The 21,127-nt window shown below is 31.6% G+C and overlaps 3 protein-coding genes, 1 long non-coding RNA gene and 1 other non-coding gene across 10 annotated transcripts; 2 read left to right on the top strand and 3 right to left on the bottom strand.

Annotated features, from left to right (window-relative positions):
- Positions 1 to 2,039: 2,039 nt before the first annotated feature.
- Positions 2,040 to 7,226, top strand: PSY (PHYTOENE SYNTHASE). 5 transcript variants are annotated; one of them, XM_028084715.2, is made up of 7 exons: positions 2,040 to 2,234; positions 2,770 to 3,436; positions 3,543 to 3,593; positions 4,428 to 4,600; positions 5,048 to 5,283; positions 5,924 to 6,116; positions 6,889 to 7,226. In XM_028084715.2, the coding sequence occupies exons 2-7, from the start codon at positions 2,962 to 2,964 to the stop codon at positions 7,066 to 7,068; spliced, it is 1,308 nt and encodes a 435-aa protein (XP_027940516.1). In that variant the 5' UTR covers positions 2,040 to 2,234; positions 2,770 to 2,961; the 3' UTR covers positions 7,069 to 7,226. The 5 variants fall into 5 exon arrangements, with proteins under 5 accessions (XP_027940516.1, XP_027940515.1, XP_027940519.1 ...); XM_028084714.2 differs by having other exon boundaries at positions 2,176 to 2,366; XM_028084718.2 differs by lacking the exon at positions 2,040 to 2,234 and adding an exon at positions 2,342 to 2,366 and having other exon boundaries at positions 2,776 to 3,436.
- Positions 7,227 to 8,023: 797 nt separating this feature from the next.
- LOC114195376 (uncharacterized) lies at positions 8,024 to 8,656 on the bottom strand. The gene is made up of 2 exons (XR_003606476.2): positions 8,474 to 8,656; positions 8,024 to 8,349 (listed from the first exon to the last, which is right to left on the bottom strand). It is a non-coding gene; the product is annotated as an uncharacterized LOC114195376 (long non-coding RNA).
- Positions 8,088 to 8,161, top strand: TRNAI-AAU (transfer RNA isoleucine (anticodon AAU)). The gene has a single exon. It is a non-coding gene; the product is annotated as a tRNA-Ile (tRNA).
- A 570-nt stretch (positions 8,657 to 9,226) lies between the features above and the next one.
- LOC114193147 (putative polyamine oxidase 4) lies at positions 9,227 to 15,377 on the bottom strand. Of its 2 annotated transcripts, none has more exons than XM_028082853.2 (10): positions 14,953 to 15,377; positions 13,166 to 13,281; positions 12,958 to 13,046; positions 12,262 to 12,375; positions 11,984 to 12,039; positions 11,797 to 11,878; positions 11,608 to 11,710; positions 10,438 to 10,535; positions 9,782 to 10,211; positions 9,227 to 9,701 (listed from the first exon to the last, which is right to left on the bottom strand). In XM_028082853.2, the coding sequence occupies exons 1-10, from the start codon at positions 14,990 to 14,992 to the stop codon at positions 9,381 to 9,383; spliced, it is 1,449 nt and encodes a 482-aa protein (XP_027938654.1). In that variant the 5' UTR covers positions 14,993 to 15,377; the 3' UTR covers positions 9,227 to 9,380. The 2 variants fall into 2 exon arrangements, with proteins under 2 accessions (XP_027938654.1, XP_027938653.1); XM_028082852.2 differs by having other exon boundaries at positions 11,797 to 11,882; positions 11,984 to 12,071; positions 14,953 to 15,376.
- A 2,373-nt stretch (positions 15,378 to 17,750) lies between these two features.
- On the bottom strand, positions 17,751 to 19,751 carry LOC114193842 (uncharacterized). Its single transcript, XM_028083789.2, has 2 exons — positions 19,635 to 19,751; positions 17,751 to 18,856 (listed from the first exon to the last, which is right to left on the bottom strand). The coding sequence occupies exon 2, from the start codon at positions 18,736 to 18,738 to the stop codon at positions 17,863 to 17,865; it is 876 nt and encodes a 291-aa protein (XP_027939590.1). The 5' UTR covers positions 18,739 to 18,856; positions 19,635 to 19,751; the 3' UTR covers positions 17,751 to 17,862.
- Between the last annotated feature and the right edge of the window lie 1,376 nt (positions 19,752 to 21,127).

Raw genomic sequence — 21,127 nt, 5'->3', positions numbered from 1 at the left:
TATAAATACATTTATAAAAAGAAACAACATAATAAAGTATAAGTTGAACTAAAATTATTATTATTTTTTAAATAATTTCATTTCAATAAATTTAAATATAACAAATATATAAAAGAAAATTATGTAAAAACAATGGTGCTATCCACACTATATAATTAATTTAACATATACAAACTTTGTTTGACCTTTTTTATAATTACTATGTCCTAAAATACTTTCAAAAGAATACGAAAAAAAAATTAATAATAGAATTAATTAATTAAGTTATTGACGAGGAATATATATATATATATATATATATATATATATATATATATATATATATATATATATATATATATATATTTAAAGAGAGAGAGATAATAGGACACATTTGGGTTTCTCTATTTCAAAATATTTTTGTGAAAAATAAAAAAAAGTTTAATGTTTATGTAATTTATATTTATATAAATTTGTAACAATTTCTTAAAATAAGAAGACTTATTTAAAATTTTGAAAATTTATTACAATTATATTTATTTATTAGAATTAAATTATTACATTCAATGAAAATTAAATGTTACTTAATATATTAACTAAAATGGTTTTATATTTGTTACAATCATATTCATTTATTAACATTAAATTATTGAATTTGATAAACAAATTACATTCAATAAATAATTAATATTATATTAATAGCATTGGCTAAATGTTTTGATTATGAGTTTTTAATGGCAATTGTAATTTTACTTAAAGGATTAAATATGTTGTTGTCCCTCAAGTTTTAATGAAATATGGAATCAGTCTTTTTTCAATTTTTTTTACCAATTTAATCATTTATTTTTAAAAATATGTGAATTTAGTTATTTTAACCAACTTTTGTTGAGTTTATCTGACATTTTAAGTGCATTTTATGATAGTATTTGAATTGTTTACATCGTTTGACACATTTTTCGCTTTAATGTTAATTCAATTATTATCATAAAATACGTTTAAAATGTTAAATAAACTTAATAAAATTTGGTAAGAATAATTAAATTCACGTATTTTTAAGGAGGAAATACTAAATTGGTATAAAGTTTCGAAGAAAAACTAATTTCAAAATTCACTAAAACTTGAAACACATATTTAACCCTTATTTAAATAACGAGAGAGATGCGTGATTAACTATTGGAGAGATGTGTATTTTTCTACATAAGAGCGAACCATGTGATAATATATATATATATATATATATATATATATATATATATATATATATATATATATTATTAATTTTATCTTTTAAAGAAGAGAATTATACTTAGTTTCTTTAATTTTATATAAGTTCAAGTATCAATTTTTTTATCATATTTAAAAATAATAAAGGTTAAATATACTTTTTAGTTTTTATATTTTTAATTTGACACTTACTTTTATCTTAAATTTTAGTATATTTTAGTCCAAAATTTTCAAAATAAATAATATAATCATTTTAATTTAATTATATTAATTTTTTAACATATTAAATATATTTTTAGTTAATTTTGACCTTTTAACGCATTTCAATTCAAATATTAAAAACATTATTTAACAAGAAATTTTTTTATATAATTAAATTAAAAAGATAATATTTATTTATAAGAAATTTGAAAATCAAGGCATAATGAATTAAAAATAAAGATAAATTTTAATTTTGAGTAAATTTAAATTTAAAAAATATATTTAACTCAAATAATAAAAATACTATTCCATTTTTGTGTTCACCCTTTTTGATTACTTATTTTACTTTTTAAACTGCACAGTATAATTAATAGTATTAATTTTCTACATGTAACACTGTATAGTTAATAAATGTGATTTAATTTCGTATTCAATATTTTTCCTGGCATTTCTTTATGAAATTTTTATTTTTACCAAGAAAAATAAAAGCTCACTGCAAAAGCAAAATGCGGGTATGGAGCTGGGAACCCGACCCACTATAAATGTGAGTAGCTTACGTTGAATTGATACACAGAAGGCTCCAAAGAACAAACTATTGTAACAAGAGGCGTGTGAGACTCAGAACCAGACAGTTCTGTCGTGTCACACAAGAGTGTGGTCTCAAATGCCGTAAGAGAGATTAGCACAGCAAAGAGAGAATTACCCTTTAACAAAAGGGGCACACTTTTTTTCCTTTTTCTTTTTAAAAAAGGAAGAAACAAAAAGACGAGCAAAAAAATAGTATTAAGACTCTGGAAGAGTGGAGAGAATTTGGTGGGTCATATCATATGGTGAGTGTAAGAAATTGCTCTTTAGTGGCCGTTGTTAGTTTTTGCTTCTTCCATGATGTTGATGCGTCCAACCATTTTTTCAATTAATGGGAACCTCTCCTGAGTGGGTCACAGCAGCACCACCCAACACAGGTGTTTGTGTGTGCCTGCATTTTGTTTATATCTTTTCATTCATGCTCTTTCTCTAAGAGGTTGGATTTTCGTGTAGGTTAGGAAATATAGTACGTAGATACATAATATGTTTGACCAACTTCATAATTTAGTGCTGTTTTGGTGTTGGAATGAATGAATGGATGAAAAGTCGTAGCAAACACTGTTTGTTGGCTGGTGTTTTCTCTGGTGACAGTTGTAACTCATTTGTTTTCTACCGGGGGGAGGGGGTGTTGTTTGGATTTGGATCTTCATTAGGTGTGTTTTTGTAATCTTGTTGTATCTGATCAAAAGGGTTTTTCCTGTTTTGTGTTGTTTTATGTTTTTGTCTTGTTTTAGGTTGATGTCACTGTGATACTGAATAAGATGTTTGTTTTTTGTCCAGTCACAGATATCTTTGGTAGACCAAGTTTTGCGGCTGCTGTCTGAGACTTGCATGGAAATAGAGGCAATTGTTTTTGCGTGATTTGCCGGTGTCTTCAATTTAGTGGTTCTCTGAAGGATAACTATTTGAGAAAAGGAAGTGAAGGAGGAAAGAAGCTCCACGAGCAAGTTTCAAGAACACAATTGTATAGTCATGTCTGTGACATTACTATGGGTTGCTTCCTTCCCTGGTTTGGAGGTTTCGCGTTCCCCCGGGTTATTTGATTCTATCCAACATGCGAAGTTCTTGGATTCTTCGAAGGTTATGTCTCAAGATTATGGGTCGATTAGAGCGAAGGATAGGGAGAGGAGATGGAGATTTTACTCTTTGAGTACAGACATGAAGTATGCATGTGTTGGACGGTCTGGCTTAGAACGTGCTAGCAACTTCCCTATGGTAGCGAATGTGCTAGCAAACCCAGCAGCTGGAGAAGTGGCTGTTTCATCAGAGCAGAAGGTCTATGATGTGGTGTTGAAGCAGGCATCTTTGGTTAAGAGGAAGTTTGGCTCTATGGGTGAAATTGATGCAAGACCAGATATTGCTCTGCCTGGGAATTTGAGTTTGTTGAGTGAAGCATATGATCGTTGTGGAGAAGTTTGTGCAGAATATGCTAAAACATTTTACCTGGGTTAGCTTTCTCTTATCCTTCCTTCATGTGAGGATGTCAACCTCAGATTTCATTTGGGTTTGTGGCATGGTTTGAGTCCAATTTACATGGGTTTTTGTCTTTGCAGGAACTCTCCTAATGACTCCCGAAAGACAAAGAGCTATTTGGGCAATATATGGTGAGTGATCATGCTTATTTGGTTAGGATTGCTTTCTCTTACAGTATAGTTGGAATCACCTCAAGCAGGCACTTTTTAGGAAGACTTTTCACAAACTGTTATTGAATTGAGACATATTGTAACAACAAAATTTTTTGGTTTTAGAATACCCTAAGATGGGTTTTTTTACTCAGTTTCGGTCCAAACTCCATATCTGATTGCAGTATCTGACTTAGAAGTTAAAAGGGCAAGAGAAAAGTTTTGGTCATCAGAAAGCATGTTGACTAATTATACATACTTGATCAAATCTTTTTTGAACTTTCAGGCTAGTTTATGTTTGAAACAAGAACTAGCAGACTTGTTTCGCTCTAGGTCTTCAGGCTTGAAAATCTGGTTGTTTGAATGTTTGAATGAGTCCTCAAAAATTGAAAAAATCTGTGTATGTTCCTTCGAAACTTCAAAGGAATCCGTGGCAATGTCCATTCCTTGGTGAAACTAAATCATTGCATGAAAATGTATCTGACCAAATATGTAAATGAGAACTTAATCCTCCTATGTACACTATAAATTGACAAACCTTTAAGGTGAATCAATAATGAAGCTTTCTCCTTCAGATGATAAAATTGCAAAAGCACAATTGTCTTACTTTAATCTCTGACCAATGCTTAAATTGTTAGATAACCAAAATTGGAAGGATATGGGTAAACTGTGTTATGGATTCCTTGGTGAATAAAATCTGCTTGTGCTTTATCTTGTAATGTATTGCCTATCTTTTGTCAGATGATCGTGCAAGACTGTAAGATGATCGTGCAAGACTGTAAGAACAATTGCCTTGTATTGATCCCTGTTTTTCAGTGTGGTGCAGGAGAACAGATGAACTTGTTGATGGCCCTAATGCTTCTCAAATTACACCAGGTGCTTTGGATAGGTGGGAATCAAGACTGGAAGAACTTTTTCAGGGTCGTCCATTTGATATGCTTGATGCTGCTTTATCTGATACAGTTGCCAGATTTCCTGTTGATATCCAGGTACGGATCCATTTCCTTAATCATTTAAGATATTTTCCGGAAATTCATCGCTAATCTTTGCACAGACATATGTCATGTAATATGAATTGTGTGTGTTTTAAAACATTTCAATCTATGCACAGACATATGTTATGTCCGAATCAGAGTTCTTAACTGCTCATGATACTAATCTGTTTGTTTCTTAATTTCAATTCTGTACTACATTTCAATCTTGAGTCCTTGGAGAAAAAACTTATATAGCGGTTGCACGTTTTGAAATTCTGTTTAAATTTTTCTGAGAATATCACTGCTTGTCTTTGCTATAAAATCCTGTAAACCGCCAAGGTATTTCAGGTGCCCCTCAAATCCATTAATCATGTTTTATTACATATAATAAACTTGAGTTTAATAGTTCATCTTCATTTTTAGAGAACATATTTTTCAACTCTTTTATTCATGTCCATGCAGCCATTTAAAGATATGATAGAAGGAATGAGAATGGATCTTAAGAAGTCGAGATACAAAAACTTTGATGAACTATATCTTTACTGTTACTATGTTGCTGGGACAGTCGGTATAATGAGTGTTCCAATCATGGGCATTTCTCCATATTCACAAGCCACAACTGAGAGTGTTTACAATGCTGCCTTGGCCCTGGGAATTGCAAATCAGTTAACAAACATCCTCAGAGATGTTGGAGAGGAGTAAGTCCGTAAATACTCATGTTTTATTCAAGTCTTTAGAAAAATTTGGAAGAAAATACTCGTAGAATCAAGATTGTGAAGTTTACTTGTCTCACTGTGGTATTGTCCATTATACCATTATATGTCAATGTCTAACTTGATTTTTTGATGATTATGAGATGCATATCCCCTTATTGAGACACAGGATAGCTGGACTCTATTGTCTCCAAAAAAAAAAACATAAATAAATAAAAGCTTGAGATGTATACTAGATGCTGTATTTAGTATTAATGTTCAACATCAGCAAGTCTTTCTGTTAGTCCTTTTCTGGACTTGTAAAAACTTATGTAGGAGTTATTTTTATTGTTAACACACCAGTAAGCCTTTCATGCTATGTCTGGTTTGGGTTTCAGGATGTTTTTATTCTTTCTCCGGTCCATAAAACTTGAATATGCTTCTATGTGATTTGTTAGAATTTACTACTCTGTGGTGTCTAACATGATTAGGTAGAGAAAAGAAAAATAGGTGGCTGAAAAATGAAAAATTATAGTGGAACTAATACCAAAATATGCTTCAAGGATACCTTGTTAGTTTATTCTGATGCTGATTTCAAGAATGAATCTGCATCATAATTTGGTTATACCCTTTTCATTTTCAACAGTGCCAGCAGAGGAAGAGTGTATCTACCTCAAGATGAGTTGGCTCAAGCAGGGCTCTCAGATGAAGACATATTTGCTGGTAAGGTGACAGACAAGTGGAGGAACTTCATGAAGAGCCAAATAAAAAGAGCTAGAATGTTTTTTGATGAGGCAGAAAAGGGAGTGACGGAGCTCAATGAAGCTAGCAGATGGCCGGTATGAGATTCCAACATATATAATTTTATAAAACCTTTTCTGTGCTTGAGATTTTAAGAATAATCATCAATTCATCCTTGAAGTATTTTCCTCTCTCCTAAATGGTCCCTAAAGTAATTTAAGTATTAGAAATCAAGATTCATAGTCTGCAAAATTTGAAAATCCCTTCAAAATGGTCCTCGGAGGATATAGTAAAATATGTTAACACAGGAGGAATCAAAGTGATGGATATTCCATACTCAGGGAATCATTTCAGTACTTTAATTGTTTAGGGACTACTTAGTAATCCTTGAAAGATCAAATTGTTGGTTTATTCAAATTTTAAAGGGGACACACATGCAAAACCTTTTCAGAATCAATGGGGGTGGGCCTGTGGAAGCTTGACGAAACATGTTCTTGGTCAAAATATTTGTTTAACAATGATAGTCACACACAAATATAAAAATCTGAACTTTAATCCAAGAGATAAAGCTTTGCAGTCAGTGTCAACAAAGAAATATATTTATAATTGGTTATGCTGTTAGGTATCTGTATACGAGTCTGTAGCATGTTCTAATGGAGTGACGTCATTGTAACCACATTTTGCCAATATAATAACAGTGTAAAGTTGAATGTGGACTAATAAATTTTCTAGGGCTACCCAAGTGAGAATACACACACTCCTAGAAAGATTATGGCAATTCTAGAACCAAAATGGAAAAAGGTGAAGCCTTTCATGCATTATTTAAGTACTTTGACGTGTGAACTCAAAAGGGTTGTGTGGGATTTGTAGGTTTGGGCGTCCTTGCTGTTGTATCGCCAGATTTTGGACGAGATTGAAGCTAATGATTACAACAATTTCACCAGAAGGGCTTATGTGGGCAAAACCAAGAAGTTTCTTTCCTTGCCAGTGGCTTTTGCTAGATCTATGGTTCCTCCATCAAAAGTACTATCTCCTGTAATGAAAACCTAAATCCAATGCCATATAGTGTTATGTGGAAGAATGGATTTAGGAGAGCCACAGAAAATGCAAAAGCACAATTTGTATATAGTCAAATAAGGCATAATTTTAGTTAATATTGGATTTTGATATTGATGTTCCCCTTTTTATGAAAAAGAAGTTTGGATTAATATGTTGTCTTTATCTTTTTATTTATTTTTTGGTATAGTTCACTTTGATGCTAGTTATGAATTATGTGAACCGACCCACGTTTTAGTTCTTTATTGTTACTATTATAATTGGAAATTGGCTAAACTTTACTGAAAGGTCTTTCCAAATTGACAACCATTACTTTGTAGTGTTTCAATTAAATAATAACTTCATGAAAAAGCAACTTATATTTTAGATTAAAAATTATTTAGTTGGAATATTTGAATATTTCTAATGAATATTATTTGATTATAACACCCCAGCATAATGAGATGTATGAAAAAATGAGAGGTTTTAAAATATTTTCTTAGGCAACCGAGTCAATAGCAGAAAGAAACTACAATTATAAATACCAGAAACATAAAATGTGAACTTCCTCTTTATGGTAATCAAAATAGTGACTATAACTAATTTTTTTATATAACTATGGATACAATAAAAGGTTTGCAGAAACATAAAAAAGTAGAATGTGAACACTTTCGATTTTATGTATAAACATAAGTTATAAAAATATTTTAATTTTCAGTAATTATATTAATTTTTATAATAAGAACACTTCCAATTTTACATCATGTATGGTTTACGTTTATTGTAGACCAGGAAACTAAAAAATTGATTAACCAACATAATAAAACAAAGGATAAGTGAGATAAGAAAATGCATACACAAAAATAATTACAAAAATTATTTCACTTAAATAATCTTATAAAGTCACAATCAAGTTATGCTGAAAGTTATTAAATTGATAAATTGTTTTAAAAGATACACTCTTGAGAAGTTGCATGAAATTTGGAGAATGTTTTAATTCGTCAAAATTATTACACAGAATAACATATCAAACAGGCCTATTAGCTCAGCTGGTTAGAGCGTCGTGCTAATAACGCGAAGGTCGCAGGTTCGAGACCTGCATGGGCCATAATTCAGTTTTTATTTACAGTGTCTTGATAAGATGACGTGGCAGAATACAGACCGTTGATTCAACGGGAGCGACGCGCAGATTCGATGTAGTCTTGAAGGGCTTTGACTTGCTCTTCGGAAGGGGGTGTTTGGTTGTTCTTGATGGATCTATGGACATCATAGGTTGTCGATGCAAAGAACAGAAGCCTGTAATGTTTAGGTTTGCACGTTTAAGCCCGTTTATAACGAACAATTTAACGGAATTAGTAGGATCTATTAGAACTGAAATTCACTAGAAAATTGAATTGAATTAGAACGTATGCATACATACCCAGAAGCAAAAAGTATAATCTGGCTCGGGAAAACGTGTTTGCCGAAGATCCTCATCGTACTGTTTATTGTCTGGGTCGCTGTTCGACGCGCTTCTTGCTCCTTTGTCTCCAACCAAACGCAAAGAATGCGTGCAACTGATTATTTATTATTACTTTTTGTTTGTGTTTATTAAACTTTTTGGCTTGGGTCAAGGGTAAGGGGAAGTTTCTTACTGCACCCCATTTTTTCCACCTGCACCCTAAAAGGGGCGATGAAATGTTCATTGTACCCTTAATGTAAAAATAAATAAAAACATATTTTTTCTTCTCCTTTAATAGCGGCACACCCTCCCTCTCGAGATCTCTTGTGATTTTCTGCCTAAAGTCAATGTGCATGATCCCTTTGCCAGTTTCAGGAACTGCTTACAGAGTGGTTGTTCTGTTGCATTCATGGATAACACTCTTGCTTTTCGTATACTATAGGATATTAATTTATAGAGATAATTAGTTTTACTTTATAATCCTTAAGTTTAATGGTTAGAGAATATTTAGTTTTGGTTAATTTTTCTTGCATCTTATAAAAAACTTGTTGCACTCCCTTTCACTTTGGAATGTAACAAAAGGAGACTGATAAAAAATTTTATAGATCGTAATTGTTGTGGTCAATATTGCATGTAACAAAGGTAAATCGAACCTAGAGAGAATTTGTAGTTTTGAGAGCTAAACATTATCAGGTTTGGATAATTTCTTTATAATTACTCTTAAGAGAGAGAAAAAAAAAACGATGAATTTCTCTATGAATAAAAGTTAGCTTTGGTGATATTTTACCATGGTTTAAGTTGAACTACAATGTGCAATTACTCTAAACAACAGCAACTCATTCTGCTGAGCATTGTTCTCATTTTCAAGAACAGGAAGGTACACAAATCACATTCTAGAGATTTGAAGAGGTATAGTAGTTTCAAACATTTCATGCCTAACAGCAGGAACCAGAGGGAGATTTTCTCTGTGGCCATGTTTCTGCAGAAGATGTCTCTGACAATTTTCAGCAGCCATGACCCCAGCAGAGTAAGCTCCATGCACAGATCCCTGGTGATCATCCATGCTCACAGCTTCTCCACCAAAGAATACATTTCCCAATGGTGCACGAAGCCTCTCATACACATCATCTGGTTTCCCAACTAAATCACATGCATAACAGCCAAGAGAGTTTGGATCTGTTCCCCAATGTGACACAAGATATTGAACCTGCAATAGTCATCAAAACTCAAAATCCATGATCATGAAAGTGGATATAGAGAAACACATGGCATGAGAGGTGAACTTACAGGCCTAGAAGCATGAGGAAACATGTTCTTGAGCTTTTGCATTACAAAATTTGCAGCTGATTCATCAGATAGCTTTTCAAGATCATAAGCAAACCTTCCAGCAGCCATATACACAAGAATTGGATGACCTGTTGCTTTGTGGAGATTGAGAAAATAACCACAGGCATAAGAGGTGGGTGCCACCATGCCCAGAACTTCTACATTAGGCCAAAATACTCTATCAAATCTTAGGGCAACTTTGTTCTCATTTCCCACACCAATATCTTTAATTGCTGTAGTCTTCCATTCAGGCCATTTTGGTGTAAATTCAATTGAATTGGCCTTAAGGATTCCAATAGGAACAGTTAGAATAACAGCATCAGCAACAAAGTTCCTGCCACCCTCAACTGTGACCATTACCATGTTGTAACCATTGGATATTTTGGTCACCCTACATATGAGGTTTCACAAGAAGGGTCAAATCTTCACCCCTAATCACCCCATGAGAGGGGCAGAAAAAATTGGTCTTATTGATAGAAGTCACCAAAAGTTATAATAAGTAATTCCACATAAATTTTAGTTTTCTCTTTTCTTTTTTGCATGTTGTGACACAAATCATGAATACGATTATGTATCAAATCACATAGCTAGGTCGTGCAATAAATTATACAGAAAACCTGTGGTTTAAGCGTATGTCGAGATCAGTTGCAAGAGCTTTTACAACAGGATCATATCCTTGCACCACGAGTCCATGGCCACCAGTGAGGACATGCTCCTGTACGAAAACCAAGAACAAGAGCAATACTAGCATTCACTTGAATACTAAACAATGCCAAGTTCATCTTGTACATACAGACGGAACCTTGTTTAAATTTTATCACTTCAACCATCGGAATAACTCGATGAATCAAGGGCCTAACAGGGTAACACGTAAGTGTCATGCGGAAATATAGCTTGTTCAGCAAAGACTTCTATAGAAGAAAATACAAAAACAGATAGATATTTTTCATATTAGTACCCCAAATGAGTACAAAGTTACCAATAGAGGTAATACTTAATATTAGGGTTAAATATGTTTTTTGTCCCTTAACTTTCAGTGAATTTTGGAATTAGTCTAATTTGAAATTTTGCACCAATTTAATCCTTCATCTTTCGAAATATATGGATTTAGTCTTTTTAATCAAATTTTGTTAGGTTTATTTGATGTTTGGTACGCATTTCAGGATCATATTTGAGTTGTTTATACTGTTTGACACATTTTTGCTTTAATGTCAAGTCAAATACTATTATGAAACACGTTTGAAATGTCAAATAAATTTAACAAGATTTGATTAAAAGGACTAAATCCACGTATTTTAAAAAATGAAGGACTAAATTGGTCCAAAGTTTCAAAATGGACTAATTCTAAAATACACTCAAAGTTGAGGGACCAAAAACATATTTAACCCTTAATATTATAATGAAAATCCATATAACTTATCAGTATTGTGAAATTCACAAAGCTTGTTCGAACAATCATAATCTTGACCCAGTCCCACTCACCCAATATCAGTCAATTTAACTCTTCTAAAATTTTAATGAAGTTTAGAAATATAATCTTTAGTAGAAAAGAATATTGTGTATGCTTTATAAAAGTTGGTAACTTAAAGCTTTCTGCTTATTATAAAAGTTCCAACAAAGCAGAATTCATCAGTTATATCAACAACTATTTAGCCCGGGACCTAGTGGCTAAACGAGATTTCATAATGAAATCATACTAAAGTATGAAAGAACAGAAAACGACAAACGTAGAAGTTCAAGGCAAAGAGAATCTTGTTGTATTCTTCAACTAATATAATGGCACTTGCCTGATCCCAGGTTTTCAGTGATATCATATCTGCATCAGTAGCAAACCAAGCTTCCATTCGGCATATGTACCACTGCAGCACTTCATGAGCCAGTCCTTGTTGCCTGCAGAAAACTGTCATGTTACACGGATACATTGAAATTCAGGTCTTAGCGCTTATATACAATATATGCTCTTATCAATCCCTTACTTCAGTTCTGGATGTCTATTTAACACAACTGAAATTGCTTGGAGAATAGACATGTCATCAGGATGCTCTTCCCTCACTTTCACTGTCTAAAAATATGACACGAAAGCCAATAGATTAAAGTTTAAGATAATCACAATTTCCTTCATGATCAAGGAGAAACACACGCCATATTCAACAAAGATCTCACCTCCGCTAGAATTCTTTTGAAAGTGTCTCCAACTTCCATTACCATTTGTTGAGGGACTTGATGACCATCCATGTCAAATAGCATACAGCTATAAAGATTAAATAGCAAAGTAGTACAATTGCAAAAGTTTCAGACGTTCTACACTCGTTAGAAAATCATATGTGAATTCTTCAGTTCAACGAGAAACAGATTGTAGAACTGTCTAGGCATAATAAAAGGTTAAGGTTCATGCAATACATCATCTTGCAGAAACATGGAGAAGAAATCTAAATTATTACCTTTCCAAGTCATGATCATATAAGACAGAGTTATCACTACTGGTACGATATAATGTGAGCCCTAAACCACGTATCAATGGTGCCAAGGGATTCTCATTGCAAACACCATGTAGCCTGGAACATAATCAAGAAATAATCAATAAAATAGAAACAAAGTTATTGACTTCTTCTAACTCATTTCGTTGCTTTACACTTAAAAAATACAGTGTGGTGATCTGAAGAGTGCAAAGAAAGATCATATAAACTAAAATAATAATAAATAAGGTCCCCATTTGCTGGTATACTGCTGGAAGGAGAGTACAGGGGACTTTTCATTTTTGGTACAACTGCTACTGGGGTCACAACAAATACACTGGCATAGCTTTATTACTATATTGGAAATTTTAGATCAACATTGATGTTTACAAGCTTTAAATCTCTTATGTAATGTAATGGTTACTGGGAAAAAATCCGCTAAGATGCAGTTCACACTTTTAGCACACTTCACACATTGTTTCATTGAAAATAGGCAAGAGAGGATATTTTTCAATCTCAGCATATCTAGGACTTTGGTGCAGTATGGCTAAGAACAATGAACACACCAAATTAATGAATGTAGTTAGAAGATGGTGAACAAGGTTCACAATTTCAGGTCATCTTCCATTTCTAAAACAGTGTATTAGCAACAAAAGAAAATTTAGTTCAAGTAGAACTTACCATGAGGCTCCCATATCTACAGGACAGCCAAATGAGTAATCAGTATATATCCGGCCACCTACCCTATCCCTTGACTCCAGAACAATTACCTAACCAAATGATGAGAATGAGACAAAGCAAAAAGCAATAAAAAATCTTTCCCTGACCTAATTAGAGAAATAGAAAGAAGAAGTAAATAAAGATGAATCTGACAATAGTGATATAACACCTTAAAAGATGCATCATAGAGACTTCGTGCAGCAGCAATTCCTGATATTCCAGCACCAATGACAATAACTGTTGGAAGAGAATTGCATGGCCTCTTGATGTGTGCAGCAACAGTACCTGGTGGACACCAAAATCACAAGGGAAAAAATTCTCTATGAACACACAGTGCAAAATATCTCTTACGTGTCAAAGAGATGAGAGAACAAGAAGTAAGAAAACATAGATATTGAACCACCAATACAAAAATAGTATTTTGCATCATAATTTATCTACTTGAAAGAGATTCACATAAATACACCACTCTAAAATTTCTTAGACAAGCCATGTAAAAAGTTTCATTTGCATTCCACTAAAGAATCTATATCCTTGTTTTAAAAGGCTCTCACACAAGGTCAGATCACTACAGAACATACATTTCCCTCAGTTTTACCTCATCAAAACGATTACGTTACTTTGGTTAAAGGAAAGATTTTATTATTCTTTATTTTTTCTTCTTAATTTTTAAGTGCAAGTTGCAAGAGTGATCATTTTCAAACAATTAATAAATGAATAGGGGAATTTCACTCAAATAATGTGCAGTCATAAACTTCTTTCAGAAGACGATATGTACACAATATAGACAAGAGAATTAACTTTCTGTTTTACAAGAATAAATTTTTATGAGAGTATTCATTTACTTGACACTACTAACTTTAAAAACAGTACTATGTGTCTTGGTGAGGTTTAAAGCTCATGTTCATTCCTCTGACGAAAATTGAAATAATAACACCGGAAATTGCACCCAATTTTGTTCATTTTAAATAGGACTACACGATATTCTGTTTTTTCAGCAATTTATTTTATGGTGTCCGAAATTAGAACAACAAATTGGATATTGAACTGATAAATTGTTCATTCGGTATTTAAAGACTCAAACAGGAATCAGTCCAACTTTACCAGGCTCTGACTCAAGCTAAACCTAAAACAATTTTAAAAAGAAAAAGAAAACTGAAAAATCAATATCAAAATTAGATCCTCCCAGCTCAATGTTTTAGCACAAAAAGTTTCACTTGGAAATGAAATAATTCTTCAACTAAATTATTTCTCACTTTTCCTTTCAAAATGGAAGTTTGAAATTGACAAATAGACCAACCGAAACAAATGCAATCATATCATATGAAACAGAATGTGACATAGCGTAACTGAAACCTATTTATGAACTTAGTATGTGCTCCGTCATGTTATTTGTATTTTCCCTAAAATTGAAGGAAGGATAGAAGAAATAGCACCTGAACATAACAGTGGACCAAAAAAGAACATAATAACAGCAAAAAACTATTTTTGTAGCAAGCATCTACAATGCAGCATGATTAAGATCTTAATTATTCAAGAAACATTCCATGCACCGGTTTGCAATCACTGACAGAACAATTCAGCATTCAGAAACGTTACCATCCACGCACAATATTACTGTTATATTGAGATATATTAATGACAAGATCCTCAGCAAGAAAAAGGTAAAACCTAAATGTTTTAAACATTAAATCGAACAGTTAAGAGACGTAGCTCAAATGTCACCCCTTACGATTGTTTGATCCCTAAATCAAGCCCCATAATCAAAGTGGCTTGGTTAACTAAGGGAAACCAACTTCCTACAAAGTCTCCAAACAGTTAAACCTTTCATTTGTAACGAAAATACATTAAATGAGAGCAAAAGTAAAACAAGCCATGTAAAAAAGCATATAAAACAATGCATAAACAAACACTGTATGTGCATGTGAATGAGAGCAACAAAAAGAAAACACTCACCATCAATCATATCTGTGGAGCATAATTCTTTTGGATCCATGGAAAAGGAAAGAGATCACAAGACTTCCAACAGAAGGGTAGGCAATCAAAAGGGTGTGTTGTTGAGATGAAGCAATGGAATCAAAGGATTTCAATCAAGGGGAAATAGATTGGAAGAGAAACACAGTTCATCAAAATTATTCATATTAGAGCTGAATGTTCATTCATTTTATTTCTTATGAAAATGAAACGATCTCTTCAGAAGATGACCTCAGATTTGCCATGAGTTTCACCGATGAAGGGACAATTGGCAATGAACCTCTCTTCCACAATCAGATCACCACACGCTTCCTCTTCTTCTGAATCTCTCTCTAAAACTAGAGAAATCCAACTACCAACGGCACTTTGTTGGTGTAATGTAATAAACTAATAAACTAATAATAACATTAATATTATGTAATCTAACAAAGACAATTTGTTATCATGTGTTTGTGTGTGTTATCATTTATTCATAGATATTTATTTAATCCCTGCATCCATGTCCTAACCACTCCCTGTTTCTGTTTAAATAGAATTTTCTTTGAACATTTTCTTTTCTATTTCTCAACCATTTCAAAGTTTAAAATGATATTAATTATTTTTCAATTACGTCATTACTTTTCACTTAGCCTTGTTAATTAGTTTATATATAGGGAAATAAAAAGGATAAAAAAAAAGTAGATATAAACACAACAAACAACTATAAGAGTTATTGTTTATGTAATTCTTTAACTATATTTAAAACTTTATCTATAAAATATAAAATTTTAAGTACACAATATTTGTTAAATATTAATATATACTAGATGAAAATTTAAATCTGATTGAAAATTGTTCAATAATATTTATGAAATTGCGTGTAAGTTTTGTATTCATAAAAGTATTTTTCAAATACGAGACATGGAACTCAATGATATGTGTAGCAAGTGACAAACTTTGACGAAGACAGTAACCAAACAAACATGAGTTTAAGAATGGTGATGTACGATATTTAAGAGAAGCACTTTTGGAACTTAAGAATATGTTGAAAAAGTATCGAACCGTTTTTTTACTGCCAAAGAACAAAAGAAACTTTTAAACTTTAAAATCAACAAAACTATATTATGTGTCTGGTGAAGTATCGGTTAAAAACATACTATTTAGATAACTAGATTTGATCTTTGTGTGAGGTGCTCTCAAACTTGTTCATGAAGAAAGAAAAACTCAATTTAGTTTATAAATTTCTAAAAAATTCAAATTGGTTTCTAATTATTAAAATAAATATTCATGAAATTGGTGTCTAATCATGAGTATTTATTTTAATAATAATATTATTATTATTATTTACAAAAATGATGTATAATATGATGATTCCATTGGTTATATATTTGAAATTATATGATGAATGAATGCATGATATTTTTATGATAAGTTGTCTAATGTCGTCGGCCATCAAATACTACATGCATTCATTTATAAAGTGTATGAATGAAATTAATACAAAGTTTATATGTAATTTCGCTTAAAAATTTCTGATTAAAAAATAATTTTAAAAAAAATTTATGTACAAGTTATTACTGGAAAGTTATATATCTAATTTAGTGACAATCTAAACCATATAAATTAAAATATCATGAAGTGAGAAATTGAAAAAAATTGTTACATTAATAGAACAAGACATTGGTGCGGAATGAATTCTTCATCATCTATAAAGGTTTGTAATCCTGAAATACTTAAAATGAGTCAAATATTAGTTTTTAAGACATCATGTTTAATATGAATGTTTTGGAAAAATGTTTATTTGTTATTTCTATTTTGTGTTTTTGTAATAGATAGATCTACAATGCATGACAATAGTTTAAATAAAGTTTTTTTGATTTTGTAATGAATACAATTATATATAATGATATTGATTCTAATGTTAAATATCTCACTTTAATATGGTTGTTGCTTTTTTTCTTGTAGTGATTATATTTGGTAGTTTGTTTTCGTGGTGTGATTATATTTGGTAGACTAGAAAAGAATGTTATAAGTTGAAATAGAAAACCTTAGATAGATATAGACCAGTGGGTTAATAATATAAAGAGGATTACATTAGATCTTCAAGAAGTTAACGTATCTCATCTATTGATTAATTAATTAATTAAGTTAAAATTTAGTAGTTGAAGTTATTATGTATATATTAAACACTTAATCATAAAATTCTAGAAAATACTTTTAGGGTGTGTTAAATTTTAATACCCCTAGAAAAAGTCGGAAAAAACAATAGAAAACAGAAGAATATTATAAAACTGGAAAGTTCATCTACCAATTACCTATTTGATTCATTCATACATTCAACGGGCCAGAAGAGGCCCAAAACAAAATACAACAACTTAAGGACAGTTTCTTCCTACACCTCCATAATCTCACTCTGCATACTGTACACTTTGTAAATTTCAAATTTAACCTGTAGTTTACGAGGGGTGCATATTGAAATGTATAGAGATTTAGGAAGAAACTACCAGCTCAAAAGGAGTGGCCAACATTTCAGGAAGATCTAAGAACTACTGCAATGATGCTCACTCACCTGAAACTTAGTAGTAACAAATTGCTACAAATAAGAAGTCAGAAAGAAAAACACTCTAACAGCTAATAAATCATAATTTCATACCTTCAAAATATGTTGGCCAAAAGGTTGAAAACAAATCTAATATGCAGCAATTGACCAGGCATAGTTACCATATTCAAAAAGAATTTCCGAACAGAGACACTTTCTTTAAAAGACAAGTTTCAAAAGCAAGCCTTAACAAACTTGAAACTTAACAAAACTTGGCTGCACCAAAATTTCATTTGTTTTCATATCACTCTTTTTTTCATACCCTGAGCGTACACAAAAGTTACAAGGATCATTTCATTTCCTTAAAAGTCATGCTATCTTTTCTCATGTCTTCTGTTGTTCTCAATAATACAACCATTCATTTTGTTATGATTCCAAGACACTCGTTTCCTTCCTTTACAAACCCCACCCATCATATTCACACCCAATCCAACGTGCTTCACCTCCTCCCCTCTAATTTTAAACTTCATTCTTTCTCTTCCCTCTGGCAATTCCCTCCTTGTGTCTTTTCCTTCTTTTCCATTCATATGATTGCTATGTGATATGACACTGTTTTCGTCCACAGCAAATGAATCCTCCCAATATTTCTCTCCACATTTCCTCTCCTTAACTAAAACCTGATCACAGTTTTGCTCAGGAAAATGTGGGAGCCACCTTGGTATGTGAATTTTGGTTTGGTTAGAGGAACACATTAATGTACCAGAATCAATGGTTACATCAGAAACATTTCTACATTGAATTGATTTAGCAAAAGGAACTTTATCAGAGAGATTGACAAAATTCATAATCTCTCTTAGAGCTGAAGACCTCAGCAGGTCATCTTCGTGCAACGCTGAACCACCGGGAAATCCTTGAACAGAACAAAGATCATGAATGCCATTGACAAGGTCAAAGAGATTGGAGTCAGTACGATTGGATGCATTAGCAAATGAGGCAGCTGCTCTCACTATTGCTTCCAGATATCTTGTGGAAACAGCAGTTAAGGTTTCAAGTGCATTATTTTCGGACTTTTTGAATCCAGCTGATTGACAGATTTGAGAAACTGCAATTTTGGCTATAGCAAATGAGAATTCTGATGGGTTTTCTGCTACTGGAGGATCCTTTAGTGCCAAACCCTTCTTTTTTCTTTTTCCCCTTCGGGATAGTTTTGATGTGGCTTTCGTGTTGCTGTCCTTTAGCATAGGGTTCATGGAAAAGGAGTTAGAAAAGGAACTATAAGAAGGTATATAGAAGAACTCAGAACCCTTTGAAGAACACTGAAGTTACAATTTGTCCCTAATATCAAAGACAAGCACCCTAGCTCCTCTCCTGCAATCAGCAGACAAAAAAAATATAATAAACAAAATTGAACACACAACGGTATGTATGTGCGCTAGTAGTTAATAGTAATTTGCTCAATCAAAAAATGATCGAGATTCACGAGGTTCTAACAAGCAGCTTCAATTTGAAAGCAAAACTAAACATTCACAGTATGATCAATATCTTAATCCAGAAACCCGAAGATTAATTCTACAAATTCTAAAAAGGCACTTCAATTGTTCTTCACCAGCCATGGAATAACCCCATGGTTCTGGGAACTGATAGAAACTACATTGATCAAAGGGATCAACGAAGGCAAAGCTAGAATTTTTTCTGAGAATTTGGAATATGAAACAGCAACACATGAAATAAACGAGGTCAATAAAAGCTAACAAAAAGGGCATTCTAGTTCATTATCTGACAACCCCGCCAAAAACACATTTTTTTTTCTGTTCTCCTTCACACTGCCCCATCATACCCTTTTATCACTCAGCAGCCATCATTCATAAACCAAAAAATAAAAAAAAATAACAATTAACCCAACAAAACCAGAGTTCAACAAAACACGAGGACACGCTGTAAGAAGAAAATACCAGTTAGCAAGAGATGGATATGACAACAATGTAACATCCAAAATTAATTTGAAATTTGAAGATCATGGTATTCAAAATATGTGGCAATACTACAAGAAAGACCCAATCTATGTGTATGAAAGGGGAAAGAAATGAAAATATAAAGAAAAAGAAATTGGCAAACAGAAAAGAAAATGAAGAAAAGAAAAACAAACCGTTGGTTCAAAGGAAGTAAAAACTGTTCGGTGCCATCCTTTGGCGTTCGCTGTACTCCTCCGCGGCAACTGAGAAGGTTAAGCGCAAAAACAAGTATTTGTTTATGCGAGGAAAACTCACATCACTATTAATTGGGTCATATTTGGACTTTATGGGCTATTTGGGCTTCTTTCTCGCAAGGACTGTAATTGTTTTTTGTTTTTTGCTTTTTGAATTTATCATTGAACTATTGAAAATTGAAAAGAAAAAACAATTATCTTTATTCAATAAACATAATGAATAAGTAAGATGAAGTAACTTACACCATTTAATAATTCTTTATTATGCAGTAAATAGTATTAATTTTAATTTCATCATAATATTAATTTCAATTATATCCATTGATATTATCAATTCAACATAATCACCAAATAATATATATACTAATTATATATATATATATATAATTAGTATGAATGATCGTATTAATATTAATAATATCAATAAAATTGAGTAATATATATACTAATTTAATATATATATATATATATATTATTTAATTTTATCTCAGAATATTTCGATGTTATCAATATTAACATGATCATCAAGTAGTATATATATTAAAAGTGAATAATTATCTTAATCAATTAGATTAAAAGTTTACTTATTTTTCACTCACAAAACTAGTAAGTTTTTATTCTATACTTTTATGAATTTGACTTTTTATTTTATTTTACAAACTATGCGTGTATATATTTCTTTTTATGATCTTTTTATCCTCAACCAAGAAATAAGGATTAATTTCCTGATATATTGTAATTTAAGAGCGGATATCTGACCTAAATTTTAGATGTGATTTCGTAAAAGCATTGTTTTTTTATAAACATTCTTTAAATATTGAAAATGGAGAGTTTTTTAGTAGAAATTATAGGTATTAGTTGTTAGAAAAAATCTATTCGAGCCGAACAAAATAGAGTTGGTGATGAATACTTTATACTAGAGTATTTTATGGGTTTTTATTTTTTATGATTCGATTATATTTCTCTTACTGTAGCTGGGTCTGAGTTAAAAAGAAAGAAACTTTTTGATGGGTTTAAATTTAATAAGAAAAAAATACTTGTAATATGTTTTAAGAATGAACTATATTACACTCTGAGTTATCCCAATCTAATCTAATGTCATACTTTTTTTAATAATTGTGTTTGAATAATACTTTTTTTTTATATGTAATAATTGTCCTAACGTGGTATTACATTTTATTATTTATCTTTTTATATTTTAACTTACATTTTGTAAATACATTATTTTTTCAATTTTACTATTTAACTACATGTAAATTTTAATATATTATGTTGATAAATGGAGTTCACTGGATTATAAATATATGCTATTTAACTCCTTAAAAACAATCCGTCATCCGTATCTGTAACGATATATAACTATGTATAAAGAATTTTTTTTTTCAAATTTTATTCTTTATAATATAATTATTTATTAACTTTTTTATTAACTT

This window comes from Vigna unguiculata, chromosome 8 (genome assembly GCF_037176805.1).
Source record: "Vigna unguiculata cultivar grain cowpea cultivar isolate G323 ecotype 2 chromosome 8, ASM3717680v1, whole genome shotgun sequence".
In the NCBI taxonomy this organism is placed as follows: Eukaryota; Viridiplantae; Streptophyta; class Magnoliopsida; order Fabales; family Fabaceae; genus Vigna; species Vigna unguiculata.
This window is presented reverse-complemented; position numbering and strand designations above follow the sequence as displayed.

Bases quoted from the DNA above. Each gene is read 5' to 3' on its own strand.
- PSY (XM_028084715.2), top strand. From the start codon at position 2,962: ATGTCTGTGACATTACTATGGGTTGCTTCCTTCCCTGGTTTGGAGGTT. The intron at 3,437-3,542 runs GTTAGCTTTCTC...TTGTCTTTGCAG, and splicing joins TGCTAAAACATTTTACCTGG to GAACTCTCCTAATGACTCCC. The intron at 3,594-4,427 runs GTGAGTGATCAT...CCTGTTTTTCAG, and splicing joins AGCTATTTGGGCAATATATG to TGTGGTGCAGGAGAACAGAT.
- LOC114193147 (XM_028082852.2), bottom strand. From the start codon at position 14,992: ATGGATCCAAAAGAATTATGCTCCACAGATATGATTGATG. The intron at 13,047-13,165 runs GTGTTATATCAC...TCATTTGGTTAG, and splicing joins TCTATGATGCATCTTTTAAG to GTAATTGTTCTGGAGTCAAG. The intron at 11,883-11,983 runs GTGAGATCTTTG...TCATATTTTTAG, and splicing joins TCAAAAGAATTCTAGCGGAG to ACAGTGAAAGTGAGGGAAGA.
- LOC114193842 (XM_028083789.2), bottom strand. From the start codon at position 18,738: ATGAACCCTATGCTAAAGGACAGCAACACGAAAGCCACATCAAAACTA.